Source organism: Montipora capricornis, chromosome 3 (assembly GCF_036669925.1).
Source record: "Montipora capricornis isolate CH-2021 chromosome 3, ASM3666992v2, whole genome shotgun sequence".
NCBI classification, from domain to species: domain Eukaryota; kingdom Metazoa; phylum Cnidaria; class Anthozoa; order Scleractinia; family Acroporidae; genus Montipora; species Montipora capricornis.
The window spans coordinates 6016771-6028997 of NC_090885.1; the positions used below are offsets into that span (position 1 = coordinate 6016771).

The following is a 12227-nucleotide window of genomic DNA, read 5'->3' on the forward strand; positions in this document are numbered from 1 at the left end:
TTATGAATAAAAATATTTAAGTATTGTGAACTCGTGTATTTGAACTGCACTAGAACCATTGCAACTACACTGTAGGACAGTAGCGAAAAGACGGGTGAAAAGAAAGCTTGAAAAAAAAAAAAAAAACATTACATGTTTAAGCTCTTAACTGGGGTTAATGAGCCCTAAGGGAGTACTATTTTTTTCCTCACTTGTCCCTCGTGTACTATATTCTCCTCACCCTTGCAATCAAGGCTTGTCCAGTAGTCAAAAGCTCATTGTTTAGCTCAAAGTACTTTCACTTTTACAATGTTAAAGTGGTTGCCAAAGCTTCCAGTAATTTTCCACAACATCACACGATTCTCACCTGTCTCGCCTTATGTAACCCCCCATACAATTAGTCAGCCACATAATTTTTAGCTTTGCTCTTTAAGCAAGTGCCTTGACTTGCACTCTTTAAGACTGCATTTTTTATTTGAACTGCACTAGAACCATCGCAACTAGGACAGGAGCGAAATGACAGGTGAAAAGAAAGCTTAAAAAAAAAATACACTTGCTTACATTTAAGCCTGAATTTTTCAGGCTGCTTAAAGTTTGTGATGATCCTTATCTTTAAAACTCAACTTTTTGTCTTGCGAAGCAATTGTTTCTACTCAGTGTTTCTTTGACTTGAAAAATAAAGCAAACCTTAAATCAATTCTGTAGTGTTTGCCATATTTGGCATTGCCTATATATGGGCATGGCCACGTGCTTGAAAAGTAATGTAGAGACGACACCACCATTGAAGAGAATTAAACAGTTTATTGTTGTGTTCATTCTCGTTTACTTCTCTGCAAACACTACAAATTCAACCAAAGGACCACAAGAAATGTGGTTATTTGAAGGAAACAACTCCACTGAAATAGAGCAGAAAGAAAAGAAAGAAATATGATATCAATCACAAGCGAATGCCACAAATAGGTTTGAAAAGCACAGGACAGAAATGTTTCAACCATATGAATTCTACCATGGTCATTCTAACTCTAACCCTGAAATTTATATGCTTAAGTTATTCTTTGATAAGAATCTAAGTCAGCAATTTTAATTGCTCAACACACAAAGTCTATTTTCTTGCAGTGACTGCACAGGCAGCCGAAGCTCAGTGTGAGGTAAAGCCAAGGATTTGTCTGAACTCAACGGTCGCTGTGTTGTGTTCAAAGTGTGCGAGGATGTTTTCCATCCTTTTATCATTTCGTTTGGGACACTTTAAAAGCCGCCTGATGTCCCTCGGAGGGCTTCAATTGCGTGGCTAGCGGATTCAAATGAAAAAAAAACCTTTCCCTTGAATTTTATGGTGGAATTTTAAGCGTGGGAGTATTTTATCCAGAAATATTTGACTCAATTTTTTGGGCTCCTGAGAATTCAGTGTTTAGCCTTGGTATTATTTTTATTAAGAATGTTGACAACCAAGGAACCAATAATGGCTCAATCCGCAGCGAATCAGGAAAAAAAACACAGGAAGGAAGCGACCCAAAATGGCGATAAGGTTACGGTTTTTTACATTGACATTTTTTTTGTAAAAATTCTCAGGTCCTTTATTGGAATTCGCATACAAATCCTTATATTTTTGTTGGATTTCCCTCACACTGAACTTGGGGTGCCTGTGGTGACCATACACAAAATTTCTCAGGGTCCAAAGGGCACTTCCAGAATCTGGAAGTCTGTTGTGATTGGTGTACGTAAATTCTGGCTCGTTTCAGCAGACGTTCGTTGAGGAGGAAAGATTGCGTGATGAGTCACAAGAATGTCTGCAAAGGAGGCTTATACACATGGACTTCAAACAAAAAAAAAATTCCTAAAAAATTCATTTGATTCATGAACTTGTTCACAGCAATACCTTTTTGTAGATGAGAATGGGTACAGTCCAAAGAGAAAGCTCCAAACTTCCTTTCTTATTTTAAAATCAACTCCACCTGAAACGTGAAAACCACAATTCTGGGCAAATTGAACTACATGTATAATAATTATTATTACAGTACAATTTACCCATAATTTCCATAAATCCCTACCCTGCAAGCAGTTGGTTTCTCCTATGTTTCCAGAGAGAGAAACCAATGCGAGCAACCATTACTTTCTTTGAGTGAGCTGCCATCCAGCACCTAGGATAAATTGAATTTCAACCGGTAAACGAGTTGGTAAACTTAGTCTTGTTTTGGGGCTTGCGCGTGCGTTCAGCTATGTAACTGCTGTGTTTGGGCGAGCCTGCTGTGTAGTGATTTCCCTTGAAATAAGACAAGGTGACGTCAAATGCATCACGTGGGGTGTGACGTACTTTGCACAACTGCTTGCAGGGTAATAAATCCCTAATCTCTGGGACAGGGAGGTGGGAGGGGGTAAGATTAAAGGTCTCTCATAGGGATGGATATACGATATACAGAAATCAAATTACAGAGGGCCCTATTATAAATCATTGACTGTACATATCAGGCCTTCTGATATTACATGATGGTGCGATTTCGCACAATTGACCTCAAATTGCATCCGATCGCACAATTCACGAAAAATCGCATAATTCAAAAAAGGACGCACAAAATTCATAAAATGAAACATAAATAAACACGTTTCTTAGAAATTCCTGCATAAAATATGCAATTTTGAAGATGATTTAAAAATCCTTTGCCACCTTCGATTTCGTAAACATTCGAAGTTCAAGGCTTTATTTTGCATGTCCGGGACCTGGTACGAGTCTCCTTCTATTGTTGCAACACAAACCACAAACACGCATTTATATACACACCACTGACCACACCACTGAAATGATGACTCAGTTGCCTTCTCTTAGAGAAGAGATTTGTGAAAAATAAGCAAAGTTGTAAGTTTTTCGGAAAAAATGTAGTTTCTTTCGTTGAAAACTGATAAAAACTTACTCATGGATAAGTTTGTTGTGAAAACGCCTGCTTTTTCTTCGACGGAGAAGGAAATTCCCACCTTCCGTCCAATCTGACAGCTCAAGATCGAGCAAGCTAGAGAAAGCACCTCACAGGTACGGTCCACGTGGACGATGGACTGATGTTTTTCTCGTCCTGCAATATTAGGGCCGTTTATACGAGAGGAAATAAGCCGCGGCTTACTCTGGCCACGGTGTACAAAATACGTAAAAGGAACTATTTATACGAATATATATTCCCAGGTCAATATAAGCAGCGGCTTGAAAAAGACGTGAACGTAGATTTTGTACCATTTATACGGGGTAAACATTTGAGTCCTGTGTAAGCCGAGACCAGAGAAAGCCGCGGCTTATTTTCTCTCGTATAAATGGGGGTATGGCCCTATTGTGATTGACCACCTTTGGAAGTTTGTGGTTGACAAACACCTTGATCATTCATTTGGCATGTTAGCTGTGTCCTTTCAACTTTTAACGTGGTGCACCGGTAGTGCAGAAGACTTCATTTTTTTTATTTATCCCAACTAATGTCAATCGAGATACACTGTACATAATTACTGTTCCTTTGTGTTCAAAATGTCTTTAGGGCTGCGAAAAAGTGTTTTTCTTAACCTGAAACCTTATAAAACAAGCTTAAAATTGCTGAGAAAAAAATCGCATAATTTACAATATTTATCGCATAATGGCCTTTCTAATCGCACAATCCGCCCTGAAAAAAAAAAGCATAATTTGCATTTTTTAATCGCACCCTATCAGAAGGCCTGACATATACAGTACATCATATCTGCTTTGAACAGATTTTCCTTAATTTACATACACTTTTGTTCAATGTTCTTTTTGAATGTCTTCCATAAAGTTATTTTTTTTATCAAAGACAAGCAAAGTTGGCGAGTGCAATTTGAAGTATTCAAAAACATTTACAAGTGCTTTTTTATAGATCGTTTTCACGTGACGTCATCATTTTCTAAAATCCAAAACTAAAGAGCCACGAAAGTTTTTATCCTCATCAGGCATAAGAGGCGGTAAATTTTTATCCGTTTGCAATTTTAAAGCTCAATAGCGTGCTTCGTTTGCAAACCAGAGCATTTTGAATTTCTGAGTTATAGCAGTGCGTGACACGAGGCGACGATCAAGTTTATTGAGAAATATATATTTATCTCATGGTTTTGAGCCTTTTTAGAATTTAAAGCATTAGGAAAAGTGCTTAAGTAAATAGCTGTCTGTTCAGTACAGATGATCACTCGCCTAGATAGCCAAAGTAAGTAACAGATGTTGACACTATTTTCCGGCCGCCATATTGGTGCACCACAGATGTGCACCAACATGGCGTTTTCATACTGGGCTCTGTAAATTTCTGCAAAACATTTCGATGAATATCTGAAGTTTGGGGAAACGCATGGGCCTAAAACTTGGAGAAGTGTCTTCTTCATTTATCTTCTACAACATCACAAATTCTTGACGTATTCCACTGGATGGTTTTCGATTTATTTTTTTATTGCTTGACAGTGAAAACGATCTATTCCAAATTGCACAAGAAAAATCATCACTTGTGATTACTTATATGATAATAATTTTATAATAATAATAATAATAATAATAATGATAATAATATTCATGAGAAAATAATTTTTAAGATGACAGTGTCATAATTAGCAGAAGCAACACACACGTACATGTTTATCACTAATGCTTAGTTTGTTACCTCTTTTTGCACTGCCCTGTGTTAACTTAAAACTGCATTAATTTTCTCTCAAACAATCAGAACTGAGTAATTGTTTCCTGTGTCTTACTATTAAAAACAGCAACTCTTTTAATAATTTACTAACCAATGAGATGCAGCTAGATATAATGGTACCTTTAAATATTGCTTTTCTGAGAGCTGATTCATTTATGAGTCTGCCATCTTTGTCCAAGAATGTCTCCCATACATCACAACCAAGAGCTCTGGTGCGTTCACTAATTTGAACAGGGCTTTCAATGCTTGAAAATGCCCAGGCCGTTAAATCTGCTCCATCATTTCCCAGGCGGCCATTAATCTGCAAGGTTTGTGTTTCTTGTTTCCCATCTGTTGTCTCACACATCCCCGGATGGTCAAGCTACTTTGTGCATCATGGTGCTTTACTGCAGAATTATTAAAAGCCCAAAACTAGCAACTACAAATGACACTAAAAAGTACTGTACATTCTTAAAAGGCCAAGAGCAGTACATGTAAGTACAGGTAATTTAAGCCAAGTACAGAATGAATTTGGCTGATTTGAAATGAGGAGCATGCTTATTGGTTTGTCAGAAATTTTGTCTGAAGGTGAAAAGGTTACTCTGCCCATGATTTTATTTCATTTTATAATTATTAGTAATCATTATTAACACCAATGAAATACCATGTGAGCTTTTGCACAAAAACATCATACATTTGTATCTTCACACGTGAAAACATCACAGTGTTCCTTTGGCTACACATAAAAATCACACCTTTCGATATTGAAGTGAAATGATTTAGTATTTTCATTGGTGTTTATATAATATAAACAGAATATTACATGGCCGCTTAGAGATATGAAATTTCTCTACTCGTGTTAAAATATTTCACTTGTTCACTTCCCTCACTCCTGAAATTGTTTTCAACACTCTAGATAAGAGAAATTTCGTATCTCCACACGGCCATGTAATATCCTCTATGTATGGGCTGGAGAGTTGCATTTCATTAGCATGTACGACTTTCCGAACAATTTGTTTCAGCAGTTTGGATAATCCAGCAGGCAATTTAAATGTAAGGAGGATTGAAAGGGTTGCGTTTCATTCACAATTGAAGGTGCATGAGCACATTGGACATGTACAAGCAATACTTAAACTGCTCATGTCAGCTGATGAATCAAAACGGGTATATTGAAATTAAAATGAGACCCAAAACCACAAAAACCAAACTTAATAAATTTCTTAGATGTGGTGAGCTATTATCTCAAAAGCTAGCTCAATGATATAACCTGATTTTTTAATATACACAGGACTTGTTCCTTTGCATTCTTAATGACGTTTTTCCAACAACAAAGATACCTTGTGGAATTATTAATCACTTTTTATCTTCCAATATTGTTCATAAACAACTAAAGTTTTACTGGATAGTTTTTTTCCAGTCCCACTTCACTGTAATGTAACCGAAAGTTTGGTCAAAACGTAAGTAAACCGGTCCGGTTGGAAACTGACTTTTGATCTAAACTAGCCGGCGAGCAAGCTCTGTTGCAGGGTGGGTGGGCACCCACCCAGCCCGCAAGAGAGCTTGCTTGCAGGCTAGATCAAAACTGTCATTGCATTTTTCCTTGACTAGTTCCAGTGGTCGCTCCAACCTGATGGTCAGGCATAATGGAAAACACCCACTGTTACATGAAGGAAAAAAGTAGCTTGCAGTAACCAATCAGATTTGAGGATTTTGTAATAGGGCTTAGACTTGTTGCTGTGTATCTGTTCAGTAACAAATTACAGATGATGCCAAAATGTGGTCAGAACAAAAACGTGGCACAGAAGTGATACCCAAGTGCGTCAGATTACTAATGTTCTTACAGGGTTGGACACATAATTTTTAGAGCACTCGCCATTCGATTCGCCATTCGGGCGAGTGACCCTCAAAATGCACTCACCCGGATCAGTTTTCACTCGCCCAAAAATTTATCTTCCGTCCTTTGCAGCTTAATGTTTATTAAGCTTATCTGAACACTTTTGAAATGGGTTGGTACATTTCGCTGACTCCCAGTCCATGGACTACCCAAATGGACTACCCTAAAAGTACCATTTCTAATGAGTACTGTTGATCTATTAGGGGTGTAATGATACATCGAACTATCGATGCATCGCGATTGTAAGTGTTCCAATAGCAATACATCAATACCAAGTTTAACTATCGATAATAATCGCGATACTTTCATAAAATATCGACAGTTACAATAGTTTTTAAATGATCTCCTGAAGCGTCTTCCTTGAATTAAGAAATTCCTCTTTTCCTCTCGTCTGTCTGTGCTGTTCATTATTCCAAGTATAAGGGACAATTGTACGCCAAAACAATCTTCCCCGACATGGCCGGCCATGTTTGTTTTCTAAATTCGCCTCCAGGCTCTTGTCCGCATTCAAAATGGCGGCAAACATTTTATTGTCCCCCCTCTAGGAAGCATTGCGACATCCGATCCAGTATTGACCCAGTTAATCTATGCATGCTTTTTTTCAAAAGCTAAACATGGCCTGCATTTATTGCTCATTTTCCCAGTTTCTGGAAGATCTCAGTATTTTATTACATTTGTTAATATTTCTACTGAATGATTCACAATCAAAAACTTACAAAAACTCTTATGAAGTGAGTATGGTATATGTAAGAGTCAATTTCTATCCAAAAATGTGTTACAGTATTTTGCTTTAACGGCTGTTGACAGTTCAAGTTAATAAAACTGAAGTGAGATGTTGATAGGCATTTCTGTGACATACTATTATGTTAAATTTACATAAAAAATGCAGAAAATCAGTGGATTTTTTTTTTTCTCAATTTTGTATAACTTGCATTGTACAGTGAAGATGGAATGGGGCATTTATATCATACATATCTCTTTATGTCAATGAAATACTAATTGTCACAGTAAAATGTCACTATCGCAATAGTATTGCAATAGTATCACCACTATCGCAATACTATTGTAATGGTGTTTCAACTATCGCAATAGTCAAAATGGGTGCAATAGTCACCCCTATGATCTATGTGTAAGCAGCATCTCAAATAGTGCTAACTTAAGCCTCAACACCCATTTTAAACAGCATTGTTCAACAGTATTTAAGTCGAAACACCCATTCTAAATAGGTTAGCTTACATGAAGTAAGCGGCCATCACAACAATAATCGAAAGCTACCCTTTTTAAAATGGGTGCTTAGACTTAAATACTGTTGAACAATGCTGTTTAAAATGGGTGTTGAGGCTTACGTATTAAAGCACTATTTGAGATGCTGCTGACACATGGATCAACAGTACTCATTCGAAAGAGTATTTTTAGTGTAGTCCATTTGGGTAGTCCATCGGGGTAGTCCATGGACTGAGGGTCAGCGAAATGTACCGACACCTTTAAAATGTAAGCTACAGTTTTTTACTTTTATGGTTTGATTAAACATTTCAGGCATGGTGTAGATGTCAAGGAGATTGAGAAAGAGAACGACTTGACGGTGTACCTTTATGGAATGTGAACAACAGAGGAGGAAAGAAAGGAAACTCTTTACTTACCTCTCAGCCTGAGCTCGTACATGCGATTCGTGTTATTTTAAAGAGAGGCCAGGATACAAAGCTTAAGGCTTGGTTACTCCAATAAATGGCGATTTTTCTGACCCTCTGAAGTCTTTCCAGAGGGCTGTGCATTTATCCCCTCCAGTGTTACAAAGCATACCAGGATTTTGCTGTTTAAACTAGAAAAGAAAGATGAACTCCATAGCTAAAGCTGCCGTATCAAGCAAGTTCTCGTCTGTTAGCAAAAGCTTGGGTTTCGATGACAAAGACAGTGTGGAAGGCGAAGGACCATCAGCTAAAGAGCTACGCAAATTCGAGGAGGAAAATGCTGCAGCGAGAGCTAAGTTACAGGAACAGCATGCAAAACGACACGCAGAGAGAGAAAAGAAACGGGAAGAAATTAGGGCAAAATACGGAATTAGAGAAAGGCAGGGAAAAGGCAATCAAAGTAGAAAAACAAGAAGAAACACAAATGAAATCGAGAAGGAAGACACGAGTGCGAAGAAAATGAAAAATAGTGGGGGAGAAGAAAAACAGTGTAATACAATGTAACGTCAATCAATCTGGGAGGCGTACTCTTTTGGAAACTCTTTCTTCCACTAGAAATTTAGTCCAATATTTGGACTAAATTCATGCATATTGTATTAATGGAGCGTAACATTTCAAACAGAATACTATTCCTTTTTTGTCATGCAAATACAAACTGCAAATTCTGGGGCCGTCATTGTTCAAAAGCCGATAAACGCTAATCACAAATTAAAAATTAACCAAGGAGTTTATTTCTCTACTCCCAAATGCTGTTCAACGCTGATATTCGGTAGAACTTTACATTAGAAGAAGTCAATCTTGTAAAGCAAAAATAAGCAAATAAACTTTCAACAAAAAGTTGAAAACATGAAACAAAAGTTTACGCTAATCCTGGATTAGGTTAATCGGCTTTAGATCAACCGGGCCCTGTAGACCACCATGTTTTGTTAATCTTTAGTAACCCTCTTTTGGAGTCATCAAGTAGCAGCTCTCATAATGTATAATGTGAGTGGCTCGATATATAATCAAAGAAATGCTTCAATCTGATTGGTTGAGAGAAATCCAGTTTTCCGCAATGCAGAAAGAAGTAATTCAGTGCAAAATAGGTAACAAATTAAGCATTGTGATTGGTAAGTGATCAAAGAAAGTCACAAAAAGCCAATCAAATATGAGTCTTAGATGGCACAATTTTTGCATGGATTTGTGTGTGTGTGTGTGTGTGTTGCTTCTGCTAAATTAGAATAAGAAACTTTTCCATGTATATTATTAATAAGCAATCACATGATTTTGACTACACTTTGGAAGAAATAAGCACTGGAACGTTCCTTCAATTTTTATTTCCTCTTTGAAAAAATTTACCCATGCTTATTTATTCGAAACTGCACTTGAAATTATGTGATTACGTGGACACCGTACATGTCACAATCTTGTCATTTGTACTGATTATGGAAGCCTTTTGTGTGCAGCACATACAGGTCGATCTTTTGCTTTCCTTGCAGAAAATGCTGTGGCAAATCATTGATTGTTGTAACTAACAGATGACTTCAGTGTTTTGCTCCTCTTACTCAGTAATTATACTGTGGCTGTTTTGGACTGTGGTTTGATCAACTCCTGTGCTTCTCGCATGCTATTAAAACATCTATCAGGGATTGTAAATAGTAGATATTGCTGCTCTAGATCATGAACCACCAAAATATAACTGGCTAGAGGAGGCCATTTCCACTCATGGGTTCCTGCTCCCTATTGGTCACTAAGATTACAGAATACACAGGCAAATCCAGCATCTAAAACCTAGATTTTTAACCAGATTTCCTTCTGAATGTCCCTTCTGTATGCATCAAAGGAAGGAATGGAGTGGATGAATTTCCTAGTATACAATATATTATATTATAGTATATTTTATTAATATTATTATTATAGTATTACAATTTGTTATAACTAAATTAGTTTTGAATCTATTTTGTGTGACATTGGAAACATTGGTCCTCAGACATGTTTTCAATTTTGCATGAGAAATGAAAAATAGTGACAATGTTTTGTGCTTTGAACACTTTTTAGGGGTGACTTTTGATTTGAAGATAAACGCCCAAAACAGTTTCGGTTGTTGCAAGAAATACACGCCTGTACTTTTCTAAAGGTTAAAGGTTGACCCTCAAACCAACAGGCTTTTTGTCCGTTTGTCTTCGCATGGCTTATCGTAGCCATCTGATTGGATGAATTTCAGCTTTGGCAGGATTTTCATATATAAAAATTGTACCACGGCACGCAATACTTGTAGGGTGAACGTGGGCCTTGAAAGGGTTCATTCTCTCATATGTAGGGGAACAACAAACAGAGATATCCTGTCGTCACTATTGAATTGAGCCAATCCCAGATAAGGTAAAGGTAAAGTCCGCTACGAGGCTAGAAGGCCCACCAGGCCGGCACTTATCTCCGGTTTCTGTAGCATGAAGCGACTAGGAGTATTTCTACTTCCCCCTGGATAGGATGGTAGTCCATCGCAGGGTTACCCCCAGCATTTTCGCCGGTAGAGAGGCACCGTGAGATCGGAGTAAAGTGTCTTGCCCAAGAACACAACACAATGTCCTCGGCCAGGACCCGAACCCGGACCAGTCGATCCAAAGTCAAGCACACTGACCATGAGGCCACCGTGCCTCCCACTGAGCCAATCCCAGCTGAGAGAAAATGAGCATTATTTAGATTGCATTTTAGCGGCTCCTTTTTGAGAGGGATAACTTTTCGTGATCAGAACTGACTAACGCCCAATTAAACCAAACAATGGCGACTTTGGTTTGATTTTATTTGGAGCAATTAATTGAATCACAAATCTTGATACACTTCTGATGGCTTCACATGCACTAGAAAATCAGAGACTGGTGAATCAATCTTTTAAAAGCCAAATGGTGTAATATTCATTTCTGCTTTTTTAACAGAATAGTATGCTCCTTTCCATGCATACCATAGTTATACTGCACAAGACACAGCACAGTTTGCAGACGACTGACCATTATCGTTGTCCTTGGTAGAAAAGGCAGCACCACAGTGTCCAGATAACGAATTACCAGCAGTTGCTGAGAACATTACTGTTATATAAAGGTATAAGTAAATACGGATAACCTATTAATCCACTGACCCCGGCCACTGACTAATGTATTTGGGGATAAATGGGCCATGGCGTAGTTCAGATATGAGCTGCTACCAATTTCTTGCTTGTGGTGCATTCTCCTTAGCGTTAACTATAAATTCTACGGTTCTCAATTCCTAGTAACGCAGTCGGTGACTTAGGTCTGTCATGGGCTGCTAATTCGCCGCTTCGTTTTAGAATAATTTGTCTTTTCAAGTTCGACAAGCCACAGGCAGCCCAAGCTCGGTATACGATTTATAGACTTTGTATGGGAAAACATACTTTGAGCTTATAAATGCTAAAATAAACTGTAAATGTAGAAATAAAGTTTGCTTACCTCTGCATACGGTTGTCCTCGTCTTTTCTGTGCAATCGGAGGGCAAATTTGTGTCCATTTTAGACGGGTTTGTGCCTTTCGAATTTTTGCGATGTCGTTAGTTGTCATTTCCCTTCATAAAGGTGGCGGTGGCCGATATTTAACCCCACCTTTTCTTAAGAGATTGCGTGATGTTTCTTATATCAATATTCTTGATGTCGGGTGAACCAAAAGCGTCACGTTTGTGGCCAATTTATCCCACGTTAGCAGTTATCATTTTATCTCCCTTCAAACTCGTCAGCAAACTAGTGCGACGTCACGCAGAGCTTTGGGTCCCGTTTCAGTAGACACACGCGGGTTTCGTGATAAAATGCAATTTTCAGGTAACACAGTACAGAAAGGGGTAATTCGGTAGAGAAAAGGCAACAAACCAAGCATTCTGATTGGTCAGTGATCAAAGAAAGTCGACATAGGCAATCACATGGTGCAATTTTTACGTGATTGCATGTGTGCATGCTTCAGTTTGATTAGAATAGACCCTAAAGTATGCAAAAATGGCTGCCTTTAAATTATTCTTTTGTTCATATTAAAAATAGCCCAACTAACCTCG

The 12227-nt window shown here is 38.0% G+C and overlaps 2 protein-coding genes across 3 annotated transcripts in view; one reads left to right on the forward strand and one right to left on the reverse strand.

The window, feature by feature from the left end:
* Positions 1-8259, reverse strand: part of LOC138042019 (TBC1 domain family member 15-like) — a 23820-nt gene extending 15561 nt beyond the window's left edge. The window contains exons 1-3 of one of the 2 annotated variants that reach the window (XM_068887746.1): positions 8151-8259; positions 4758-5023; positions 1856-1931 (exon numbers count right to left, since the gene is read on the reverse strand). In XM_068887746.1, coding sequence (XP_068743847.1) covers positions 1856-1931; positions 4758-4983 — 302 coding nt within the window. In that variant the 5' untranslated portion in view covers positions 4984-5023; positions 8151-8259. The remainder of the gene's footprint in view (positions 1-1855; positions 1932-4757; positions 5024-8150) is intronic. The other variant, XM_068887747.1, reaches the window with a different exon arrangement.
* An 83-nt stretch (positions 8260-8342) lies between these two features.
* On the forward strand, positions 8343-8702 carry LOC138039748 (complexin-like). The gene has a single exon (XM_068885598.1). It carries the CDS (start codon positions 8343-8345, stop codon positions 8700-8702), a length of 360 nt encoding a protein of 119 aa, XP_068741699.1.
* Positions 8703-12227: the final 3525 nt, after the last annotated feature.